The sequence below is a fragment of the Lithobates pipiens genome, unplaced genomic scaffold (assembly GCF_037356315.1).
Source record: "Lithobates pipiens isolate NorthernLeopardFrog02 unplaced genomic scaffold, aLitPip1_a1.2 Scaffold_16, whole genome shotgun sequence".
In the NCBI taxonomy this organism is placed as follows: domain Eukaryota; kingdom Metazoa; phylum Chordata; class Amphibia; order Anura; family Ranidae; genus Lithobates; species Lithobates pipiens.
Window position 1 is genome coordinate 117,167,165 of NW_027507748.1, and position 24,209 is coordinate 117,191,373.

Here is a 24,209-nt window from a genome sequence, read left to right on the forward strand (position 1 = left end):
AGGCCGCGTGCCCTCAACATGGGGGGGTGCCTTGGGGAAGGGGGGGCCGCGCGGCCCCCCCACCCCAAAGCACCTTGTCCCCATGTTGATGAGGACAAGGGCCTCTTCCCGACAACCCTGGCCGTTGGTTGTCGGGGTCTGCGGGCGGGGGGCTTATCGGAATCCGGGAGCCCCCTTTAAGAAGGGGGCCCCCGGATACCGGCCCCCCACCCTATGTGAATGAGTATGGGGTACAATGTACCCCTACCCATTCACCTGTGAAATAAAGTACAAAAAAAAACACAACACAGGGGAAAAAATATTTTATTGCACAGCTCCGGGGGTCTTCCGTCTTCGGGGGTCTTCTCGCCGGACTCCTCCGCTATGTGTGTGTAGCTCTTTTACTAGCGGAGGAGTCCGGCTTTCTTCCTCCCCGCCGCCGGCCTCTTCTCCCGACTTCGGGGGTCTTGTCCCCCTCTTCGGTTCTTCTGCCGGGCCACCGCGCCTTCTTGTAGCTCTTTTACAGGCGGTGGCCCGGTCTTCTGTCGCCGCTGCCTTCCGTTCTTCTGTCGCCGCCTTCGGTTCTTCTGCCGGGCCACCGCGCCTTCTTGTAGCTCTTTTACAGGCGGTGGCCCGGTCTTCTGTCGCCGCTGTCGCCGCCTTCCGTTCTTGTTCTTCTTCTTGTTCTTCTTCTTCTTCTTCTCCAGGCGATGTTGACACGTCGCTCCCTCCGGCCGGAATGCCAGGGACACGCTCCGCTGCCACTTATATAGTGACAATGGGGCGGGGTCACATGGTATATGTCACATGGGTTGGTCACATGGGTTGATGTCACATGGGGACTATGACATCGTAAGGGGGCGGGGTCACCATGTGACCAACCCATGTGACATATACCATGTGACACCGCCCCATTGTCACTATATAAGTGGCAGCGGAGCGTGTCCCTGGCATTCCGGCCGGAGGGAGCGACGTGTCAACATCGCCTGGAGAAGAAGAAGAAGAAGAACAAGAAGAAGAACAAGAACGGAAGGCGGCGACAGCGGCGACAGAAGACCGGGCCACCGCCTGTAAAAGAGCTACAAGAAGGCGCGGTGGCCCGGCAGAAGAACCGAAGGCGGCGACAGAAGAACGGAAGGCAGCGGCGACAGAAGACCGGGCCACCGCCTGTAAAAGAGCTACAAGAAGGCGCGGTGGCCCGGCAGAAGAACCGAAGAGGGGGACAAGACCCCCGAAGTCGGGAGAAGAGGCCGGCGGCGGGGAGGAAGAAAGCCGGACTCCTCCGCTAGTAAAAGAGCTACACACACATAGCGGAGGAGTCCGGCGAGAAGACCCCCGAAGACGGCAGACCCCCGGAGCTGTGCAATAAAATATTTTTTCCCCTGTGTTGTGTTTTTTTTTGTACTTTATTTCACAGGTGAATGGGTAGGGGTACATTGTACCCCATACTCATTCACATAGGGTGGGGGGCCGGTATCCGGGGGCCCCCTTCTTAAAGGGGGCTCCCGGTTTCCGATAAGCCCCCCGCCCGCAGACCCCGACAACCAACGGCCAGGGTTGTCGGGAAGAGGCCCTTGTCCTCATCAACATGGGGACAAGGTGCTTTGGGGTGGGGGGGCCGCGCGGCCCCCCCTTCCCCAAGGCACCCCCCCATGTTGAGGGCACGCGGCCTGGTACGGCTCAGGAGGGGGGGCGCGCTCGCTCGCCCCCCTTTCCTGGCCGGCCGGGTAGCGTGCTCGGACAAGGGTCTGGTGTGGACTTTGGGGGAACCCCCACGCCGATTTTTTTCGGCGTTGGGGTTCCCCTTTAAGCCCATTCCAGGCGGCGGAGCCCGCGACGTCTCCTTCGCGGGCCCCGCCTACCTGTACACGCGCTCGAAATGGGCGGATTTGCCTCCGCCTTACGTGGGCGAGTCCGTTCATTTCAAAAGTTGAGCGGACTGTTTGGCAAACAGTTCGTTGAAACAGTCCGCTCGTGTGTGGGCAAGTCCGCTCATGCAAATTTTGAGCGGACTGTTTGCCGAAACTGTTTGACGAACAAGGTTGGGCAAACAGTCCGCGCGTGTGTACGCGGCCTAAGAATTTCTTTTCCTAGCAAGATCAAGATTTCAGCATTCATTTTCATTAACAAGGTGCCTCAAGTGAGGATGGTGATATGCAGCCTCTGGAGTAGGAATTTCTTCCCTTTTTGTCTGGTATCCCAGGTAGACGATGGTCTGTCTTTGCCAACTCCAGCTCCATGAGAAGGTCACTCAGATCTTGGAGCTTGCGATGGTCTTTGTTCCCCATTTTTGGGAAGTTTTGCAGTCTCTTGAATAGAATGCTCTCTATTGCTTCAGAGCTACCATAGGTTGGCTCAAGTCTTGCCCATGCAGCAACAAGACCTGCATCTGAGTGGTCAACATGCACTGTTCTCAGTATTTTAACACAATTTGCAGATTCTGGCCCTAGCCACTTTATGGGCAAATCAAGTTCCTCCTTGGTATTAAGGTTGAGATCAGCAATAGCAGCTTTGAAGGTTGATCTCCAGGCCATGTAGCTCCCTGGACAGTCGTCAAACCTTGAGAGGGTAGTGTTAATGAGCTCACGGCATACCATATATCTGGCAAAGTCATTCAAGTCTGGGTTCTCACTCTTCGGTGCCAAAGTAACTTGTGAAAGTTCTCTGGTGAAGTAGGGTGAGGTTTGCCAGGATGAAATGATGTTGCATGAGTGTTTAACTGTGGTGTAGTCCCTAAGGCTTGTGCTGGCTGTGGCTTGTCACTGGAAGTCACCTTGTTGTCAGCAAGGGGTGATTCGGTTTGCTGCATAGATGCACTTGTGTTGAAGACTTGAAAAGGCTTAGGCATTTGGAGCTGAGAGATCTGTGTTGAGAGTCAGGGCAGTGTTGTTAGTAAGACGTACGGGACTTAACTCCTGTATCATTGCAAACATTATGCTTTAGCACATATTCACTGGTGCGTTCAACTGGGTCTTGCAGTTCTGCTGGGATGGACCAGTCTGAGTTAGAACTTTCTCCCATCGCTTGTTCGAGGACTCTCAGCCTTGCTAGGGCAACTGCTTTCTCCTTTTCCATTTGCAGAATCTTTAATTGGGAATCTACCTCTGCTTGTTGAGCTTTCATCTTTGCCTTTTGTTCTTCTGCTTCCTTTCTGGTAAAGGAGCTTCACACTTTATTTGCTTCCAGACTTGAACGGGCCTCTGTTAACTTGTTGCTTAACACTGCACTTCTGGAGCGAGAGGATCTAGAAGAACATGCCATGTGCTTAGTTGATGTGGATCTGTGAGATCTGGTCTCCTGCAGTTGAGCAATGCGGAGTTCTGCCTTACGCTGGGCATTTTGCACTAAGAGATCCCTTTGTTGGTTTAGTGCATCAGCCCTGGTCAGTTCTGCCGAAGAGTCCTCTATATTACAGTCCTGCAAGAAAGCTGTGTATTAAGCAAACAGCCTCTGGTAGCGTTCATATACGGCAAATCTGCTATCTATAGAGTCTTAGTTGAGCTGGTTGATCATTCAAGTGTGACGAAACTGACATGCAGTGTGAAGTTCTGTCCTATAAGTCTAACAGATTGCTGGAGAACTCATCTCTAGTGAGTTCAGAGTTCCTGTGCTACATGAGGCTTGTTAATTCATTGATGACACAGGAAATACAAAACACAGGAAGTAGGGTGGAGCATTACATGCAAAGGAAGTATGTCATAACATAAGGGGAAGAAAAAAAAACTTGAATACAAGTGCATTACCACAAAAGGTCACTAGATGGCAGCATGTGAACTAAACTTAAAGGTCCATAGAAAAATGGTTAGGAAAAAAAAAAAAAAAAACAAACAAAAAAAAATTATATATATATATATAAATTATAAATTTTCTATGCCCCTGATCACTGTCATTACTAGTAAAAAAAAATAATAAAAATTCCATAAATCTTTCCCCTATTTTGTATGTGCTATAACTTTTGCGCAAACCAATCAATCAAGCGCTTATTGTCACTTTTTTTTTTTGTTTATAATGCAAAAAATAAAAAACGCAGAGATGATCAAATACCACCAAAACAAAGCTCTATGTGTGGTGAAAAAAAGGACAATTTTATTTGGGTACAGCCCAATTGTCAGTTAAAGCGACGCAGTGCTGTATTGCAAAAAATGGGCTTCAAATCTTCAGGGCTGAAGTGGTTAAAGGATAGGTTCACCTTTCTAAAAAAAAAAAAAAAGAAAAAAATTTAAATGCACATTTTTTGCAAGTAAAAAAATGTGCTTTTATTTTAGAAGCCTGCAGAGCATTGCTTTGATCAGCAGATAATGGGTGCAATCTCCAGCTACTGCAGACTGTTTGTGTAGGTGTTTTGCCCTTATACAGGCAGGCAGTTAGTTACAGAATGACAGGCAAAATAAACTACTTGGGCACTCACCAGCACCTTCATTGAGAACTACAAGATGTCAGCTGCAAAGGCTGTCAGTACTTGTAGTTCATTCACAGAACTCTATGAATGAATGCTGTGGCTGTGTGGGCGGAGCCCCACATGGCTGTATTCTTTTCAAAATGTGACAGTGGGAGCCAGGAGAAGATCCCTGGCCTGCTATCACAATTAGAAGGGGAGAAGCTGCAAGAACGAGTATGTGTTGCATGTTTTGTCCTAAAAACTTGTGGAATGTAACCTGTTCCCAAAGGTGAACTTCTCCTTTAAAATACTGCACTTTAAAGTAAGGCTTAACCTAATCACTAAAGCCTTATGTAAGCATTTAACCTGTTAATGTACCTCCGAAAAGTTATTTATTTATTTTTTTTTTTGCTCTTTTAAAATTTACAGCTTTCAGTAAAATAGTCAGTGATCCTGCCATGATGGTCTTCATTTAAGCACTTGCTGTTATGGGGGACAAACGCTTTGTTCCCGGTTTGCAAGTTGTGCTCACCCCGTCACATTCTTTCCCGCTAAAGTCTATAACTGGCTGCACTGATACATTGGGGATTATTTACTTAAACAGGAGAATGCAATATCTAGTGCAGTTCTGCATAAAAACCATTCAGTTTCCAGGTTTTCTTGTCAACGCTTAATTGAGCAAGCTGAAGTTAGAAGCTGATTGGTGCAGCTGTGCATGGTAGCCAGATTCTGTGTTCGTTGTTGACCCATCCCTCCGCTTCCAGCCTACTAACAAATATATTTCCCCTTCTTTTTACCATTCCATTCGGAGATAGATGGATCCAGGTATCCAGAACATTAACTCCTATATCTGTAGCCTGTGAACTTATAAAAACTTATGCAAATCATGGTTCACATGAGATTTTTTTATTTTTTTCCCAGCAGGGTACATGCCTAAGAATTGATCAAGATGGCTGCTCCAGGGAAACAGTAAGTAGTGACAAAGTACAGCTCACACTACACAGTTTCTTGAAACGATTTATAGTATTATGGAATATATACTGATTTCTATACTTGATGTATTTTCCTTTAAAGTAAACCTATAGTAAGATACACATGGAAGTTGCTATTGCTGACATCCTCCTGGAAAATTCTAAATTCTAAGCTGTCTTGTTGACTTTAATACAGTACTTTGGAACGAACTTGGCGATTTATTATTTTTTTTTCTTTGAGGGAAAATGTAGTAAACCGAGGGCATTCTGGGGTTCCTGCTGGTCCTTGGGACATTAGGCACACCCACAGTACTACTCTTCTCACACAGGCCCAGGATTGTGGGTTCCCCCGAGGGTCCCCGGTCCTAAAGATTTGTTAACGGAAACCACCATGAAGGATGAAGATTGGGTTTGTTGGTTTTACCACAGAAAACCCTGCAGCGGGAAAGGTAAGTGTCGTTTTTCTAAGGAATTTTGAAATTTTCTTATGAAATGTCTCCTTTTAAAGTAAATGTTGTCATGCCTAAGTGTCACCATAGGGGGCTGTATGGAGCAAGTACCTTCTAATGCTTTGCTCAGAGTCACGCTGTGTCACAGAAGCAGCAGACTTTTTTTCCTCCGGCTAGCAGGCAGCCCTCCGGTAAGTTTGGGGGGGTTTGCTTCCTCCGGACACCTCCACCTGAGCTGAACTTTTCCCCTCTTCATGAGGCTGAGTGTAAGGGAGAACTAAAGACGATCGGCAATGCTGTTTTCTTTCACTGCCCCTACACGGCGGCGGTTTCCAGGTGTCCTCCACGCCATCCATCCATCCATCCATCCATCCCTCACTCAGCCGATCCTGTCGGATCGGAGGCCCGTGCTTGTGCGGGAAAACTTTTTTTGAAAAAGAAAGGAGGGGGTGTGATGCAATGGGGGTGGGACTTGGCAAGGTGTTGGCATCCTCCAACACAGAAGTGTGTTTAAGAAAAAAAAAAACTCCATTTATGCTGGCTGCAAAATTGTCGGAGAGACATAAGAGCAAAGAAGAGCATGAAAGAGGTTTTGGTGACACAGGGATTTCCTATTTGACACATTTACTATTTGCATCAGGCTGAGCATTAATAGCAGCGGCAGTAGCTGGACTGTTGCTCAAGCAGTGGATGCCTGAAAAGGGTCTCCCTCAAGCTTTGGAAGCCTACTCGTCTCTACAAATGGCATGTGCCCCTGAGAGCACCTGTATAGCGCCTAAAAAACCTGGCCCCTTTCACTCCAGTGTGAAAGCTGGAGCTGTGCGCTAGCAGGACGGTGAAAATAGTTCTGCTAGCCGCATCATTGGATCGGTGAAGGAGCGGTGTATTAGCCGCTCGTAAACCGCTCTTACCCATTGAAATCAATGGGGCAGCGTGGCTATACCGCCGGCAAATCGTCACTTTGCGGGCGGTTTTAACCCTTTTTCGGCTGCTAGCGAGGGTTAAAACCGCCCCGCTAGCAGCCGCATGCCGCCGCTAAAGCGGCGCTAAAATTAGCGCCACTTTACCGCCGACGCCGCTCCCGCCCCAGTGTGAAAGGGCGGACCTTCAGGTCCCTGGTCAGTCATTTGTGTTTCCTCCGTCGGAGGAACATGTTGCCAGGAACCAGGAGGGCTACATCTCTCAGGGGCTGCCTGAAGAGTGTGAACCTGCGCTGGGGGACTGGGTCCTGTCCTGCAGGTTTTCAGCTAGTCCATATGCTAAAGGATTTTTTGGGCTCAGGTACCGTCCAGCGTTGTAGGAGCAAACTCGCTCCCTTCCTCTCTCCCATGCCGAGGTGGCCAAGGTCAGGATGGCGTTAGTTCCCCCTGTGAGCAGTGTGGCAGTTCTGTGTCCTTCTCTGCGCTGATAGCGGTAGGGGTCGGTGACGCCGTTGCTTCATTTCCGGCGGAACTGCGTCATCCCTGTGTGCCGAGACTTCTGGGTTCTCTGAAGGCACAGGGAGGAAGAGGGAAGCCCACGCTGTGCCTGTACCATCCCGCCAGTGTCCAGCTGCACCGGACTAGCGGTGGGATCTCAAGGGGGACCATGGAGGCTAATCCCCAGAACGCTCCGGTGGAGGCAGGCACCAGTCAAATCCAGGTAGGCTGCTGGGCATGCCATTACACTGGTAGTTGGTGGTGGTATTAAGGCTGGAACTTGTAGTACACCAGGGTGGTGTTCACCTGACAGGTCGGGAGATTGTTTGCGGATGTGGTACAGTACAGGTGTTCCCTGGGTATTAAGATTAATTACTAAGGATGCCCTCTTTCTTGTTTCAGACTAAGGAAGCCCCAAGGGAAGACCCATCGGGCCGCAAAAAATGTCCTAACTGTGGAAATAGGTTATCTTCAGGCTCTGGTAAAGCCTTATGCAAACAGTGTATTGCAGGCATTCTCAAAACAGAGGCAGCCTCCCCCTTGGCTAATTTCCTTGGCTCCTTTAAAGAAGAGATGGCTTCAACTTTTAAATCTCTTCGTGATTTAATTACAGAAGTAGGTACAGCTGCTTCCACCACTAAGGTAACCACAATCTCCTCCTCATCATGCCTTACAACACCTAGTTTCGGGGAGCCCCGTATAGTCAGGGAGCATAGCCCCGCGTTAGTTAGCCCTGAATCCTCTGATGTTGATTCGGACCATGATGAGGATCAGGCTGTAGCTAACAAAGGCGCAAGGTATAGGCTTTCTCTTGAAGAGGTAGAGGAGCTATTAAGCGCCATTTATGATACGCTGGAAATTGATGAAAAAGAGACTCAATTATCCAGGCATTATTTATTGTATGAGGTTCTGGGGGAAAAAGAAGGCGAAAGTTTTTCCCATACATAAAGTACTTTCTGATCTGGTCCTTAAGGAATGGTCTGAACCAGATAAAAAAAGTCTTCTTTCCCAATTCCTTAAAAAGAAGATTCCCTTTTGACGAGAGCCCAGAAGCGGTCTGGAATAAAAATCCAAAAACTAGACGCACCTCTTTCCAAGGTCTCAAAGCAATATGACTTAGCCTTTGAGGAGGCCACAAGTTTTATCTCTGATGCCTCCACTGATTCCATGAAATTTACGGCTAAAACGGCCGCACTTTCAGTGGCAGCTAGGAGAGCGGTATGGATGAAAACTTGGGGTGGTGACTCGCTTTTGTAGTGTCCCTTTTACAGGAGATCTGGTCTTTGGGCCTGAATTAGATACCGCCTTAGAAAGGATGGCAGATAAAAAGAAGACCTTCCCCATTAAAAAGAAAAATTTTCCAATACATTTTTTTCATCCCTTTAAGGAACCCGCAAAAGGGGAGGAATTCAAGCCTAAAAAGCACTGGACAGATCAAAAAGGGAAGGGAAAAGGGGGCTTACTTTTTAGCCACCCCAGCCAGACCCCTAAGCCCCAGTGACATCAGGCTCCCTGTGGGGGGAAGGTTATCAAGCTTTCTTCCACAATGGGAGAAGATGACCGCAAACATGTTCATCTTAAACATAATAAGAAGAGGGTATGCGCTAGAGTTTCACAGCGGCCCACCCTCAAAATTTCTTGTAACAAAGCTCCCGAGCCACTCAGAGAAGGCCAGGGCTTTACCTTTACTGATGGGGGAAATGGTGGATCAAAAGGTATTGACACCAGTCCCCATTAAGGAGCAGGGGGACTGTTTTTACTCTCATATTTTTGTGTTAAAAAAGCCGTCCGGGAAGTTCAGACTGATTATGAACTTCCGCCCTCTAAACCTCTCCATCCGGTACAAGAAGTTTCGGATGGAGTCGATCTATTCAATAAAGAATCTCCTCCAAAAGGAGGTATTTATGGCTACCCTGGATTTAAGGGACGCCTATCTGCATATACCTATAAGGAAGGAATGCCAGAAATTTCTTCGGATGGCTATTCAGATAGATGCAAAAATGTATCATTTTCAGTGCAGAGCTCTTCCATTCGGACTGTCATCCTCCCCAAGAATCTTTACCAAGGTTCTCGGGGAGGCACTAGTTCCATTAAGGCTTCAGTCGGTCTCGATCATTCCATGACTTGCTTCTGACGGCCCACTCGGAGAAAAAGCTCTCTCAGGACTTAGAGTTAACACAGCTCAGTCTAAGTCAGCTAGGGTGGATTATCAATCGGGGAAAAATCCAAGACTGTTCCTACTCAGGAGATCCTATACCTAGGCTACAAAGTCAGCTCAGTGGATCAGACGATAGTGCTTCCGGAGGAAAAGATTTTGAATCTATGGCACATAATCTCTTTTCTCCAAACCTGTTCCAAGTGCACAGTAAGAGAGATCATGTCGGTGCTAGGCCTCATGACAGCAGCCATTCCAGCTGTGCAATGGGCCAGGTTCCATCAAAGAGACCTCCAGAGGTTCTTGCTGGAACACTTAAAAGGCAAGGAATTGGAGGAAGAGGTATCAATCCCCAAAAGGTTAAAGCAGTCCCTCTGGTGGTGGAAGGACGCAGGGAACCTAAACGGGGGTTCTCTGGGTCTTGCCTATCACCTCCACTCTGACCACAGATGCGAGCAGTTGTGGTTGGGGAGCTCATCTCAACTCAGACTGGGCCCAGGGCCGGTGGACTCAGGAAGAGAGGCTTCTCTCCTCCAATTGGAAGGAGCTAGCGGCAATCCTCTGAGCTTTACTGGCTTTCCAGACCAGGTTACAGGGTCACCATCTACAGGTCCGCTCAGACAATATGACAGCTGTAGCATATCTAAACAAACAAGGAGGTACCAGAAGTCCTAGTTTAATGTCAGTGGCTAGGCAAATCCATTTCTGCGATTCATTCTAAGGGGGAGCTGAACAGCACTGCGGACTTCTTGAGTCGACAACGAGTTTCGAATCAAGAATGGTCGCTACATCCAGAAGTTTTCAATCTGATAGTAACTCGCTGGGGAAGGCCAGTAGTGGATCTTTTTGCAAACAGGTCGAATGCAAAGGTTCAAAATTTTTGCTCTCTATGCCCAGTAGATGCTTTACAAACTCCATGGACTTTCAGCCTGGCATATGCGTTTCCGCCACTCCACCTTATCCCAAGGGTTCTAGCAAAGTTCTTTGTGGAGGAAACTTGCTTAATCCTTGTGGCACCATTTTGGCCCAAAAGGCCATGGTTTACAACGCTGCTGCAGCTGTCGGACCAGCCTCCACTGAGACTTCCCTGCAGACGATATCTCCTGTCGCAGGGACCTCTTTTTCACAGCTAATATCCTTCAGTTTTTACAAGAGGGGGTAGACAAGGGGTTAACCCCTAGTACTATCAAGGTTCAGATAGCTGCCCTAAGTGTGTACTTAGACGTTTGCAGGAAGATCCTTTCATTTCTAGGTTTTGTAAGGCAATCTCTAGACGTAAACCAGTCAGTCAACAAAACTCCTTCCTGGGATCTAGCTGTCGTACTGAAAGCGTTCTTAGGATCTCCCTTCGAACCCGTTGGTAGCAATCACTTCAGCCCGTAGGGTTAGTGAGATGCAAGCTTTTTCTATAAGAGAACCGTTCCTATGGATTTTGGAAGACAGAGTTATTCTAAAGACAGACCCTGGGTTCTTGCCAAAAGTGGCATCTAAATTCCATAGGTCGCAGGATATTGTCCTTCCTTCTTTCTGTCAGAATGCATCAAATAAGAAGAGGAAACCTTTCATTTGTTGGATGTAAGACGTTGCATTTTAGAATACCTTAAGGTAACAAGTCCATTTAGAATCTCAGATTCCCTCTTCGTCCTGTTTTCGGGTCAACGCAAACGACAGAAGGCCTCAAAAGCCACCGTAGCTAGGTGGATCAGGTTGGCTATAGCAGAGGGTTATAGAGCAATGAACAAAGACCCTCTTGGGGGTATTGGGGACCATTCCACAAGGGCATTGGCGGCTTGCTGGGCAGAAAAGGCTGGTGCCACCCCGGAGGAAATATGTAAAGCAGCCACGTGGTCAAGCTTTTCCACCTTTACAAAACATTATCGACTGGATCTAATGTCCTGTCAGGATCAGGCTTTTGGGAGGAAAGTCCTCCAGGCTGTGGTCCCACCCTAATCTGGTGAGTACTTGGGGATCCTCTCAAGGGCTGTCCTGGAAGACAACTGGGGAAAACCGGAGTTAGTACTCACCGGTAACTCCTTTTCCAGTGGTCTTCCAGGACAGCACGATCCCACCCTTTATTTTTTTTTCTCATAAATTTAATATAATAACGATATTGCTTGTTGTGGTTATGTTGTTGTTTTTTGCAGTTCCATCCTTCGGTTCTTGGTAAATGACTGACCAGGGACCTGAAGGTCTGCCTATTGAACTGATTGGCAATGTGTTTCCTGTGTCGATGGGAGGGACTCCGTCTCTCAAGGGCTGTCCTGGAAGACCACTGGAAAAGGAGTTACCGGTGAGTACTAACTAGAGGTCGACCGATATATCGGCCGGCCGATATATCGGTCGACCTCTAGTTAGTACTCACCGGCCGATATTTGCTGTTTTTTAATTAATCGTCATCGGCCAATTGAGCTGATAAAAAGGCCGATTTAGAACAGCGTGACTTGGAAATGACTTCTGTAATAGAAGTCAATGCAAGTTGCCTTCATAGAAGGGACTTGTCTCCTCTCTGGGCAGTCTGCCAAGAAAAGAGCAAAAAGATACAATGTTTACACTTGAATGAATGAACCCATCTCAGTGTGTAGAGTTCTCAGTTTAACCATTTAAAGACCAAATCTTTTCTGACACTTGTTGCTTACAGGTAAAAGTCCTGTATTTTCTGCCAGAAAATCACTTCGACCCCGAAAAAATTATATATATTTTTTTAGCAGAGATCCTAGGGAATAAAATAGCGGTTGTTGCAACATTTTATGTCACACTGCATTTGCGCAGAGGTCTTTCAAATGCATTTTTGGGGGGGGGGGGAATACACAAAATGATTTAAAAAAAAAAGACCTAAAACAGTAAAGTTAGCCCATTTATTTTTTTTTTTTATTTTTTTTTTCGTCCAAAAGTTTTGACTACCTGTTTTTATCTTTTATAGGCTGCTTTTACACTTGTAGCGGGCAGGCGTTGATGGTAAAATGCAAAATGCTGCTAGTTTTAGCAACGCTTTACCATAATTTTAGTGGTGCTATTCGGCTGCTAGTGGCGCGCATATAACCCAGCTAGCGGCCGAAGAAGAGGTTAAATGAGCCCGTGAAGCACTGCTGCCAAATCGCATTGCATGCGCTTCGGCAGTGGTGCCCATTAATATCAATGGGCAGGAGTGGTGGAGGAGCGGTATACACCACTCCAAACGTGCTGCTTGCAGGACTTTTTTTTAACATTCTGCCAGCGCATCGCCTCAGTGTGAAAGCACTCTGTCTTTCACACAGACTGCAGGGGAGCCTTTTGCAGGCACTTTACAGGCGCTATTTTTAGCCCAAAAGTGCCTAAAAACATACGCCCCAGTGGGAAAGGTGTCTGTTATGTTTTATGAGATGAAGAGGGATAAAAAATAAAAATAAAAAATCGGCCTAACATATCGGCATCATATATCAGCCATCGATCTATCGTATGGTGGAGGAAATTCACTAAGTAGGGTATACCAGCGATTAACGCTGCTATATCCTCTGTGAACAAGAGTTTGACTTGTCCGGCAGACAATGCTCAAATGCTTAGGGATCCAATGGATAAAAAGGTGGAATTCCTATTGAACCCCCCCCCCCCCCCTTTTTTTTTTTTTTTTTTTTTTTTTTATTCCCTTCGCTAAGCACCTTGTAAGAAGCTCCTGGCTAGTTTTCTTTTCTGCAGTGAAACAGCTATTTGGGGATGTTTTAGAGAATACATCCAAAGAAATTCTAGTGGAAAACACCCTTTTTGCTATTTAAGAAAAGGATTAAATGTATTTTCGTTTTTAAAGCTCCTTTTCCTGTGCCAGAGGCATCAGCCTCTAGGCAGTCACAACGGCTTCCACCATCAGGTTCAATCGAATAGGGGAAATTCTTCTGCAGTTCTCAAAGATCTGGCAAGAAGAGTGTCGAGATAAATGTGTGACTTCCGCTATAGCGCCAAGGTACAAACTGGAGTTCTAAGAGTTCCCGTCTCCTCGTTTTCGCACCTCAAACGTTTCTAAGGAGCCAGAGAGCCAAGTCCGAATGGACATTCTGGATCTCAAAAATCTAAATTCAATTCCTGAATATAACCACTCCTTCCTTCCTTCCTTTTTTTTTTTTGTATGGAGTCAATCCAAATTGGTTATCTCCATCCTGCAAGGAGGAGAACTTCTGGTGTCAATTGACATCAAAGATGCATACCTCCATATGCCTATTTCCTCGCTCACTAGTAATATCTACTTTTCAAGGTGGAAAATCTTAATTTTCAGTGTGTAGCTCTGCTTTCCGGGCCAGCTACTGCACCTTGAGTGTTTACAAAGGCTCTGGCCCCTCTTCTAGCCAGAATAAAGGCCCAGGGTGTAACGATTATGGTTTACCTAGTCAATCTGTTCTTGATAGACCACTTGATAGCCCGCTTAGACCAAAGTATGGTCACCACATTCAACTACCTGAAATATCTAGGTCAGATTCTCAACCTAGGAGAAATCTTCTTTAAAACCATGAAGAATACTTGAATCCGATCATTGGTACACCCAGAAAAGGGTATTCTTACCCCAGACAAAGATCAGCGCCGTAAGGAAACTGATTTAAGTGGTCGAAGCAAGATTTATTTTATTCAACTTTGCATGAGGTTGTTGGGAAAGATGGTGGCTTCATTCGTAGCAGTTCCTTATGCTCAGTTTCCTTCAAGACTGCTGCAAAACCGTATCCTGTTGGCTTGGAACAAAGGGTTCAAGCTCGACATTGCCAGTGTGTCTGACTCCAAAGCCTATGGCCACATTACCCTGATAGCGCTCGATCCTGGAGGCTAAGCAGGGTCGGGCCTGGTTAGTACCCGGATGAGAGACCACCTGGAAATACCAGGTGCTGTAGGCTGGGTGCACCGGAGACTCAGTTTATGGTTAATATCCAAAAATCTGCTAAGGGGAAAATCCTTCCTTCAGTTACCTGGGAAGTGGTATCAACATATGCCAACCTTTTTTGTTTAGGTTGGGGGAACAGTCCTGGAAGAGGCAACTGTCCAAGAGAAGTGGCCCAGATCAGAAATGGCCTTGCCCATTAACATTCTAGAAATTCAGGCAGAGCACTTGGTCCTGAGGGCCTGAACGTTCAGTTCACGGTATTGTCCTGGCAGGATTCAATCCGACAATGCTGCAGCAATGGCCTATATTAATCACAAAGAATCAAAAAAAATCACAAGAAGATGTGTGGCCCAGAGAAAGTTGAATCCTATCATATCTTGGGCAGAAAGCAAGGTTCTTTGCCTATCGGCAGTCTTCATTTTAGGAATGGAAAATTGGCAGGTGGACTACTTGAGTCACCAGCAGTTGTTCCCGGGAGAATGGTTCCTTCACCCCGATATCTTCCTATCAATATGTCAAAAATGGGGGATCCCAGACATAGATCTGTCTGCGTCCATGTTCAACAAAGAAATCGAAAGCTTTGTGTCAAGAACAATGGATCTACTAGCATGCGAGACAGATGCCTTGCTTTTCCCGTGGAATCAGTTCTCACTGATTTATGCATTCCCTCCTATTCTGCCTGCATCCACGACTTCTCTGCAGGATCAAGCAGGAAGGGAAGTCATTGATTTTTGGGCCCCAGGAAATCTTGGTATACAAAGATGGCAGTAGGGGACCCTTGGACCCTACCATCACGGCCAGACCTTCTCTCGCAAGGTCTGATGTTATCTGGTGGATGTAAAAAGACGTGAGGATGTCGCCTTTGGGCGCAGTGTAGTGCAGGCAGCAGTATAAGTCCTCTGGTCTCTTGGTGCCCTACTTTGGTTGTGTCTCCCTCCCCTCAGTTGACATTGCTCTGGGACATCCCACATGGTAATTACTATGACTCCCGTGATGTACGATTAAAGAAAAATAGGATTTTTATAACAGCTTACCAGTAAAATCCTTTTCTTTTGAAGTACATCATGGTACACAGAGGTCCCGCCCCTCTTTTTTAGTATAAACATGTATTGGTTTGCTACAAAACTGAGATAGTCCCAGTAGTGGGAAGGGTTGTATAGGGAGGCAACTTCTTGTTTAGGGTGTGCCAGTGTCCAACACCTGAAGGTGGACTATAACCCACATAGTAATTGCTAGGGCTCTATGTCCCGTGATGTACTTCAAAAGAAAAGGATTTTACAGGCAAGCTGTTATAAAAATCCTATTTATTTTCATGTTTTTATTAAGAAGCAGTTTCCAGTACCTCCTAAACAAAAATAATTGAATGCGTTACAGCCGCAGATAGAGAATACAACCATAAACTTCTAATAGTCATGACTGCCGAACAGTTTAGTAAATCAGGATCAATAACCTGTATAGACCAAATGAAATGGAGCTCTCACTATTCTAGCCCAAGGTAGGTCCAGTCTGTGAAAGGGTGTGAACAAGGTCTAAACATGAAAGTCCAGAATCTGGAAGTGGACCCCATTCATTAGGAACAATACAGTAAAATGATTACAGTGGGGGCCATTAAAATATCTATCCATGGCAAAAAGAGTACTGCTAGAGTTTTATTAACCACTTTGGTCCTGCACTATAGCTGAAAGATGACTCCAGCACAGGCTTAAAATGCCGGGAGGGCCTACATGGACGTCCACCTGTTCTTGAGCTGCTGGTGCACTCTGTGATCACTGAGTCCTTGTGACTCAGCTGACCACTGGTAAAGGGACAATGACCGCTCTTTACCACGTGATCAGCTGTCAGCCAATTGCAGAAATAAACAGAATCCGGTTATCAGCTTTTTTTTTTTTTTTTTCCCCTCATCCCGTTAGGTAGAAAAGAAGAAAGCCATTAATGGGCTTCTGTTAGACATCGCTCCCCTTGGTGCCCATCAGTGCTGTCAATCGGTGTCCATCACTGCCTCATCATCAGTGTCTCTTATCAGCGCTGCCTATCATTGCCACCTCTCAGTGCCCATCAGTGTGAGAGAAAAATTACCTGTTTGCAAAAATGTATAACAAATTCTGAAAAAAAAAAAAAAATCTTTTTAACTTTCAGTCTTTTTATTTATTTATTTATTTTTGTTCTCAAAAAACCCAGTGGTGATTAAATACCACCAAATAAAAAAAAAGCTCTACTTGTGTGGGGGAAAAAAAATGATAAAAATTTAATTTGGGTACAGTGTTGCATGACTATGCAATTGTCATTCAAAGTGTGACAGTGTTGAAAGCTGAAAATTGACCTGGGCAGGAAGGGGGTACAAGTGCCCAGTAAGCAAGTGGTTAACACAAGGAGAAAGGGGGGTGGAAAAAAAGGGGGAGGGGCGTTTACAATCAAAATACATTTTATGTACACTACATAAATATGCATTAAAGAGCCTTTGTGGCTCTGGCTGGCTACACAAACAAACACGCTCATGGCTGCTGCCAAAATTTGTTTTTTGGTCTGATACCGCCTTAACGACTTCAACCAGTCACCCTTTTTTGGAGCGAGGCTTTAGGGCTCATTGAAACCTTGACATCCTTGGGAGTTGCATTAACACATTATTGGGGTTTTGTTATGGAAGCATATTCAAATATATGGACTGGTGACACCAAAATATCCAAATAACCCAGGCAACTATTTAGTATGTGAAGAGGGAGAAAAGCCGCTTCCATATTGTCTGCTCTTAAAAGAGAAGTATCACTGGAGTGCACTTGGTTCTGCACTTCTGTGACCCAGATTCAGTCGACAAAGGGCTATTGCACTGATGTCACAGAACATTTCCAGTCCCTCAAAGTATCCCAACATGTCGAGATCCATCTAGATGCCTTACCGGCAGCTGGCTCAGCCTCTCAGTGCACCACTGAGAGCCTGAGCCAGCCGCTTCTGCCCCCTTCACAGCCTGGCTGCTTAAGTGGGCTTTGGAGGGCCAGAGCAAAGAGCCTATGACTGGCACACTACTCTCTGCTCAGTGAAGACAGAGAACTGAGCGATCAGTGGTCATGTGATCACTAAGTTGTCGGTCATATTGCCAGCAGGGAACAGCTACAATGTTGTGTGGAGTGTTGTTGTTTTTTTTTTTTATTTTTTTATTTTTTTTTACCATTCTATACTTCTCCCTTAATGGAACATGAATGAAGTGTGGCAGAAAAATTATGGAATATTGAAAGAAATTGTATGTGCTGGGTCAATGGACAGTGGAGTTGAAGGTCAGTATAGCCATGCAGCAATCACTTGTTGTACAAGTAAACAGAAGCTGGTTCTGTCATAACTATTCTTTCTTGCTTGTTAATTTATTTTAGATTTGATATAAATGTTAGTAGTTTAACACTGAACTCTTGGCAAACTGAAGAGGAACACAGAAAATACATATATGGAGCTGTTTTACCTCTCAAAGAATTTATATTTTTGTTCATCCATTCTGGAGATTTCCACAGATTTGCCATTAGCCATTCTGACTGGGCAGGAGACCTGATTTTTCTTGGTTGCAGTTTATACATGTACAGGTCTTGTGCTTCCATTTAAGAAAAGCCTGTGTATTCACAGCAACTTCAGGAGAGTTCTAAATGCAGGGATATTTGGAAATTGCTTTTCTTTTACAAACCTTTTTTTTTTTTTTTTTTTTTTTTTATTGGGTTTAAAGCAATGTTTCTCAAACTTTTTTTTTTTTTTGGCTTGCAGTGCACCAACAATTTTTGTGAAGAACTTACTTATTTTTACATTTACTGTGAAGGATGTGCCTGCTTTCAAAAGCAAATCAGATTGAAGCGAGGCTCCAAATTCGACAAACAAGCACGCGTTTCATTGTCCATTTTAGGAAGTCTCTATTTTTCTCTTTTATTTCAGTCAATGCTAAACGGATGTACGAATGTGGCCTTAGAACAGGGTTTGGGAATTACTACTTTAGAAAACAAGCTACCAGTGCATTTTCTGTCTTTTGAGTAATGCTTTATTGCTGGCTTTTCAGTAGTTAAAAAGCCAGTTACTAAGCATTACTCGTAGAAGCCAGTAAATGAGTTTTGCTTAATAACTGGCTTTTTGAGTATTACGTTTAGCAGTGCTTCCAATTTTTTATCCACAGTCAACTTTCCTGGGTATATAATGGTCTCCCCTTCAGCTTGAGCCAGGCACACGGCTGTTAAGGGAGAGGAGTGCCAAAAGATAGCAGGTGCAAACTGATTAGAAATGCCTGGCCAGCTGATTTGAAAACTGCAGTCAAAGAGGAGGGAAAAAAAAAGAGCATAATTACTGTTTGCAAAAGGAGCGCTCTCTGCCCTGGAGCGTCGGATCCGACCCCTTCAGCAGAAAAAGTGGGTGGGAAGAGGTTGGTGTACACCAGCTGCACTGCTGCAGCTGGCTCCTTTGGCACATGAAAGCCAGCAAGGTGCTGCAGCTACATATACACGGTGGTGGTGTGGAAGGCCTCGGCTTCTGTCCCTCTGCCTCGCCTAGCGCCCTGGTTGCCTCCTGGTGGTGTCCTGGTTGGCGGGACGCATTCGTGAATCGGGAAAGGAGAGGATATTTCTGCTTCTCCAACCACCACCGAGCATATGTGGTACATCCAACCGCAGCTGGCCCTGCATGTCACAGCCAGCTTTCTTGGGACATGCAGCCACTGCCGATCACAGATGGTACTGCCCCACTTTGCACAGCGCATGCGTGCGATCACATCTGTGGCAGCATGTTCCTGGGAAAACTGCTTGTCACCGATGCTGGTAAACAGCCATTGACCGGTGGCTGTTTACCACATGATCGGCTGTGAGAGTGGTAATGAGATGTTACTGGGTTTCTCCTCCTCACACCAATCGTGTGTGTGAGAAGGAGATTGCGGTAACATCTCGTTACCAAGAATAGTCTAAATGTGAAAAATTGATCAAACCATATCAATATCAAAATGGCATTGATACAAAATAATTAAAACAATGATCTAATCACCATACACAGAAAAAAACATAATATTAAAATATGAAATAAACTGAGAACTGGTGAACCACCAATCATATGATAAAGTCCCAATATACGTGTCTCTACATGGAAAAAATTCTGGAGGATCCAAGTGTGGAAACAAATAATATAATTGTGGTATAGCAGCAGATCCAAAAGGCTTGCGACTCCCTCCAACAAGCAAACAGCAATACACCACTTGTGAAGATACAAATCCAAACTGCTTACCAGATTCGTTTGACCACTTTAATTAAAAAGTAAGTCAAACAGCGCCTGTACAGGTAATACCTGCTCATATGGATACTGATGGAAATTACAGTGGATAATACATCCCCCTTCACAGACTATATGAAAAAATACAAAAGGATCCATAGCGTGATACTGACTTTAATAAAAAAATATATAAAAACAGACAGCCAAATGGCTCCTTACGTGGTTGTGTGCCTGACCCGGCACTGGGGCTGCTCGCCTTGACAGAAAAACTTGCTCTCCGACCGAACGAACACGTCCTTCCGCGATCACTAGTAGCGTGCGTTCCAGGCCTTCAGACCGACAACCAGAGGGCCTGGAAGTGCCGTCGAAAACGTGACCAGGTACCGCTCCGGTGTACGTTTCGTTATTAACATCCTCAGGAAGCGAGCAGCTCCAGTGTCGGGTAAGGCACACAACCACGTAAGGAGCCATTTGGCTGTCTGTTTTTATATATGTTTTTATTAAAGTCAGTATCACGCTATGGATCCTGATGTATTTTTTCATTCATTTTGGTTTTGGGCATCCTGAATTTTCATTTCGGTGCGCCACTAGTGAATTTTTTTTTTTTTTTTTTTACACGCTTGACCAGCAGTGTTTGCTGCAATTTTAGACTGGCAAGTATTGTGGTTTCCAGTGTAATTTTTCCCGGAAAATACCTTTTGCCTAGGTTCTCACTGTGAATCGCACAGGAACCACATGTAAATCACGCCACAATTATATGCAGTGTGATCTAAGCCCATTCATGTTATATGGCTCAAATCACACCACATTGGCATCAAAAAAGGCAGTTTTTTTGTTTTTGTTTGTTTTTTATATACACTGTAACTGGACTGCATAGGTCAGGGATGTCCAAACTTTTTTCAAAGAGGGCCGGATTTGATGAAGTGAACATGCGCGAGGGCGGACCATTTTGCCTGACATTCTTTGAACCATTAAAATTCGGTCTAAGTGTGTCCATCCGAGCACTAATACACGGCCCAACAAGAATTCTCTTGCCTTTGTGGCTGTGTGTGGTGAATAGATGAGCTCAAGTGTATTATTTGGATACACCATATTTATTGACGTATAACACGCACCTTCACTTTAAGAAAACTTCAGGAAAAAAATCAAACCATTGCCAGGAATGCAGCCACCATTGCCAGGAATGCAGCCACCATTGCCAGGAATGCAGCCACCATTGCCAGGAATGCAGCCACCATTGCCAGGAATGCAGCCACCATTGCCAGGAATGCAGCCACCATTGCCAGGAATGCAGCCACCATTGCCAGGAATGCAGCCACCATTGCCAGGAATGCAGCCACCATTGCCAGGAATGCAGCCACCATTGCCAGGAATGCAGCCACCATTGCCAGGAATGCAGCCACCATTGCCAGGGATTCACTCACCATTGCCGGGAATGTAGCCACCATTGCCAGGAATGCACCCACCATTGCCAGGAATGCAGGCACCATTGCCAGGAATGCAGGCACCATTGCCAGGAATGCAGGCACCATTGCCAGGAATGCAGGCACCATTGCCAGGAATGCAGGCACCATTGCCAGGAATGCAGGCACCATTGCCAGGAATGCAGGCACCATTGCCAGGAATGCACCCACCATTGCCAGGAATGCACCCACCAATGCCGGGAATTCACTCACCATTGCCGGGAATGCTGCCACCATTGCCGGGAATGCTGCCACCATTGCCGGGAATGCTGCCACCATTGCCGGGAATGCTGCCACCATTGCCGGGAATGCTGCCACCATTGCCGGGAATGCTGCCACCATTGCCGGGAATGCTGCCACCATTGCCGGGGAATGCTGCCACCATTGCCGGGGAATGCTGCCACCATTGCCGGGGAATGCTGCCACCATTGCCGGGAATGCTGCCACCATTGCCGGGAATGCTGCCACCATTGCCGGGAATGCTGCCACCATTGCCGGGAATGCTGCCACCATTGCCGGGAATGCTGCCACCATTGCCGGGAATGCTGCCACCATTGCCGGGAATGCTGCCACCATTGCCGGGAATTTCACGCACTATTGCCAGGAATTTCACCCACCATTGCCAGGAATGCAGCTCCACAATTGCAATTGCCAGGAATGCAGCCACCATTACCATCAGTGCAGCCATGGAGGGCAGGACGAGTGCCAAAGACATCTTACAGGAGAATCTCCTGTTTACACAACGGCCTCTTTAAGAGAAAGTCCCGCCTCCTTTGATGGACAGCACAGTCATCCAATGGCAGAGACGGGACTTCCTATTACAGCTGCCGTGTAAACAGGAAATTCTCCTCCTGTGTGCACGGCACTCGTCCCGCCTCCTCCCTCCGAGGCAGCCGGACTATACATCTTTTGTTGCCCCAGCGCTGGGAGATCGCCGGGGGCCACAAAAGATGTATATGTTTAAACAACCAGGCGGGCCGTTCAAAACCGGACCGCGGGCCGCAATTGGCCCGCGGGCCGGACTTTGGACATGCCTGGCATAGGTGTTTATAACCATGCAATATGGTTCAGGCAAGCGAACTGTGACCTGCTTTTGGGGTGTCCTTAACATTCCATTGACACTAGATCGCAGAACACAGTGCGATTGCTAGGCGGTGTGGGAAACGCACAGGAACCACTGTGTTCCCTGCACCACATCAGTATGAACTGGTGCTGAAAGTGGAAACATGAATAGTTTTACATTTTACAATCCTATGTTCTATACTATGTTTGTCTAAAACTATCTTTATCATCTATATCGCAGGTATGGACTCTTTTTCCCCAAGAAGCTACAACCGAAAAATACTTTTGCGCCTAAGCACTCTGCATTTGCAGATGACTCTGATGATGAGGTGAGTTATTTTTTTAGCAGCTTGCCTATTTGTCATATCTGTAAATCTCAGTATTTCATAATTTCCCCTATTGCTGCTTATCATGGAGCCTTTTACACAAAACGGCAGCCAAACATTTGTTAATTTGGACCTAAACTATCAGAAAATGGCTAAATGCACAAATGAAATAAGTTTGTTTTGGTGTGATTGTAATCATAGTTTGCCAGTTTTGTGACCAAGACTGGCAGATCGGAAATGCAGGTCCTGGATCTTTATGCAGACAATGATGGGACTGGACAAAGTAGCAGCACACTAATGAGGTTCCTTCCCCTCTAAGCATCCTCTTGCATAGCACTGTGCAAAGCGCTGCTTTACCGCTAATGCATGGGTGGCCCCAGTGTGAAAGGGGTCTTGAGGAGTCTGTCGGCATTGTCTCAGCACTTGAGATCATCTAAGGCTATCCACCCTCTGAGGTCACACGCTTTGTGTAGGGATTTATTTTTTGTGCAATAACGGAGGATGTAGCAAGATGAGTGAGACTTAGCACTGCAACACACCAGTAGTGAAACAGCAGAGAGCTGATTGCCAATGACCATTGACTAAACACTTTTAAGAGTTCTTTTTAAAACTGTTTATTGAAAGTAAAGTAAAGGCACAGAAGAAATACATATACACATTATAGATCTCGATACATACAGAAACACTACCTGTGTAGAGTCAATAATACAGAACAGTAACACAACCAATGTCTCGTTTGTTACTATTTACATACTGAAGTCTCCAAGTGTGTGGAGACAAACATTTTATTTTTTTTGCCAGAGTTAAGGCTGTTTCTCCAGTAGTCAGTAACATATAATATTTTTTCATATGGAATTATTTGGTGATCCATAAGTGTGAAGTAGTCGATTGCATTTACTTCAAAGTAATCAGTTTCTGACAAGAATATCCATTGATAGTGGGGTCATAACTCATCATCCAGAATTCCAAACGGGCAAATGTCTGGTGTGCAAGGTATGGGCAGTGGTGATAAAATGTCACTTAAGACCAAAAGTTACAGATAACAAGACTTGACCATGGCAAGTGTGCAAGATCTGCTTGCGGTTGGTGATAATGCAGACAGTTGATATAACATTTCTGACCAATTTTGTGCAGGGGAGTTGGTGTTAGGCAGGTTTGGTGAATAATGTACAGTTGCATGGGTTTCTGCTTAACTTCCTGAGATACTGACAAGTTACAGCTCCAGATATCGTCCCAATCTTAGGCTGTCAGAGATGGCATTGGTGTTTGCCATTTACCTTTGTTCAGTAGTGGAGAGTGGATATTCAAATGTCTAAGGCCAGAAATCAAGTTGGTAAATAGGAACTCCAGCTTTTCCTCCCCAAAACAACAAATGCATTGTGCATGTAAATCTCAACCCCACTATCAGTTTGGGTGTAATAAACCTCCTTTAGCTGCATACAGCAGGTTTCTGTGTCTCTCACTCCTGGCTGAATTTCAAAGTTCTCTGACTTCCTGTTGCTTTCCTTTCCCAGTCCTGATATTACATGTCCCACGATCCTTTGGGCTCTGTCACTTCAGTGCGGGCTATAGTATTCACTTGTACCAGTTCTGGGAGTTGATGTGGGTGCTTCTGGGCATTCTTGTGGTTGGTGAAAGGTGTAAATGTCCTACCTCCCTGTGTCATTCCTGTCTTGCAGCAAGACAGCATACCAAAGAATATTGGCTTGCTGCAAGATTACAGAAGAAAGGCTATAGGAGGCTATTACGAAGGTGTTTCCTTTGTATCCAAATTGATAACGTCATAGAGAACAGGGCTCAGGGAGGGCGGGATCTGAGTGGTGGGACTCTCCCTGTTCACACCCCTGTCCCTGTTTAACTTTGTCGGATTGAATTCTTAATGCAATGCATTCAATCCTGCCCTGCAGCAGCACAGTTAATCTTTCAGAACAGACTGTTGATTAAGGATTTCCTT

The 24,209-nt window shown here is 45.9% G+C and overlaps 1 protein-coding gene across 2 annotated transcripts in view; it reads left to right on the top strand.

Moving 5' to 3' along the window:
* Nucleotides 1-24,209, top strand: part of NSRP1 (nuclear speckle splicing regulatory protein 1) — a 111,639-nt gene that overhangs the window by 7,925 nt on the left and 79,505 nt on the right. Inside the window, exons 2-3 of one of the 2 annotated variants that reach the window (XM_077480341.1) lie at nucleotides 5,279-5,326; nucleotides 22,171-22,258. In XM_077480341.1, the coding sequence (XP_077336467.1) occupies nucleotides 5,307-5,326; nucleotides 22,171-22,258 (108 nt within the window). In that variant the 5' untranslated portion in view covers nucleotides 5,279-5,306. The remainder of the gene's footprint in view (nucleotides 1-5,278; nucleotides 5,327-22,170; nucleotides 22,259-24,209) is intronic. The other variant, XM_077480342.1, reaches the window with a different exon arrangement.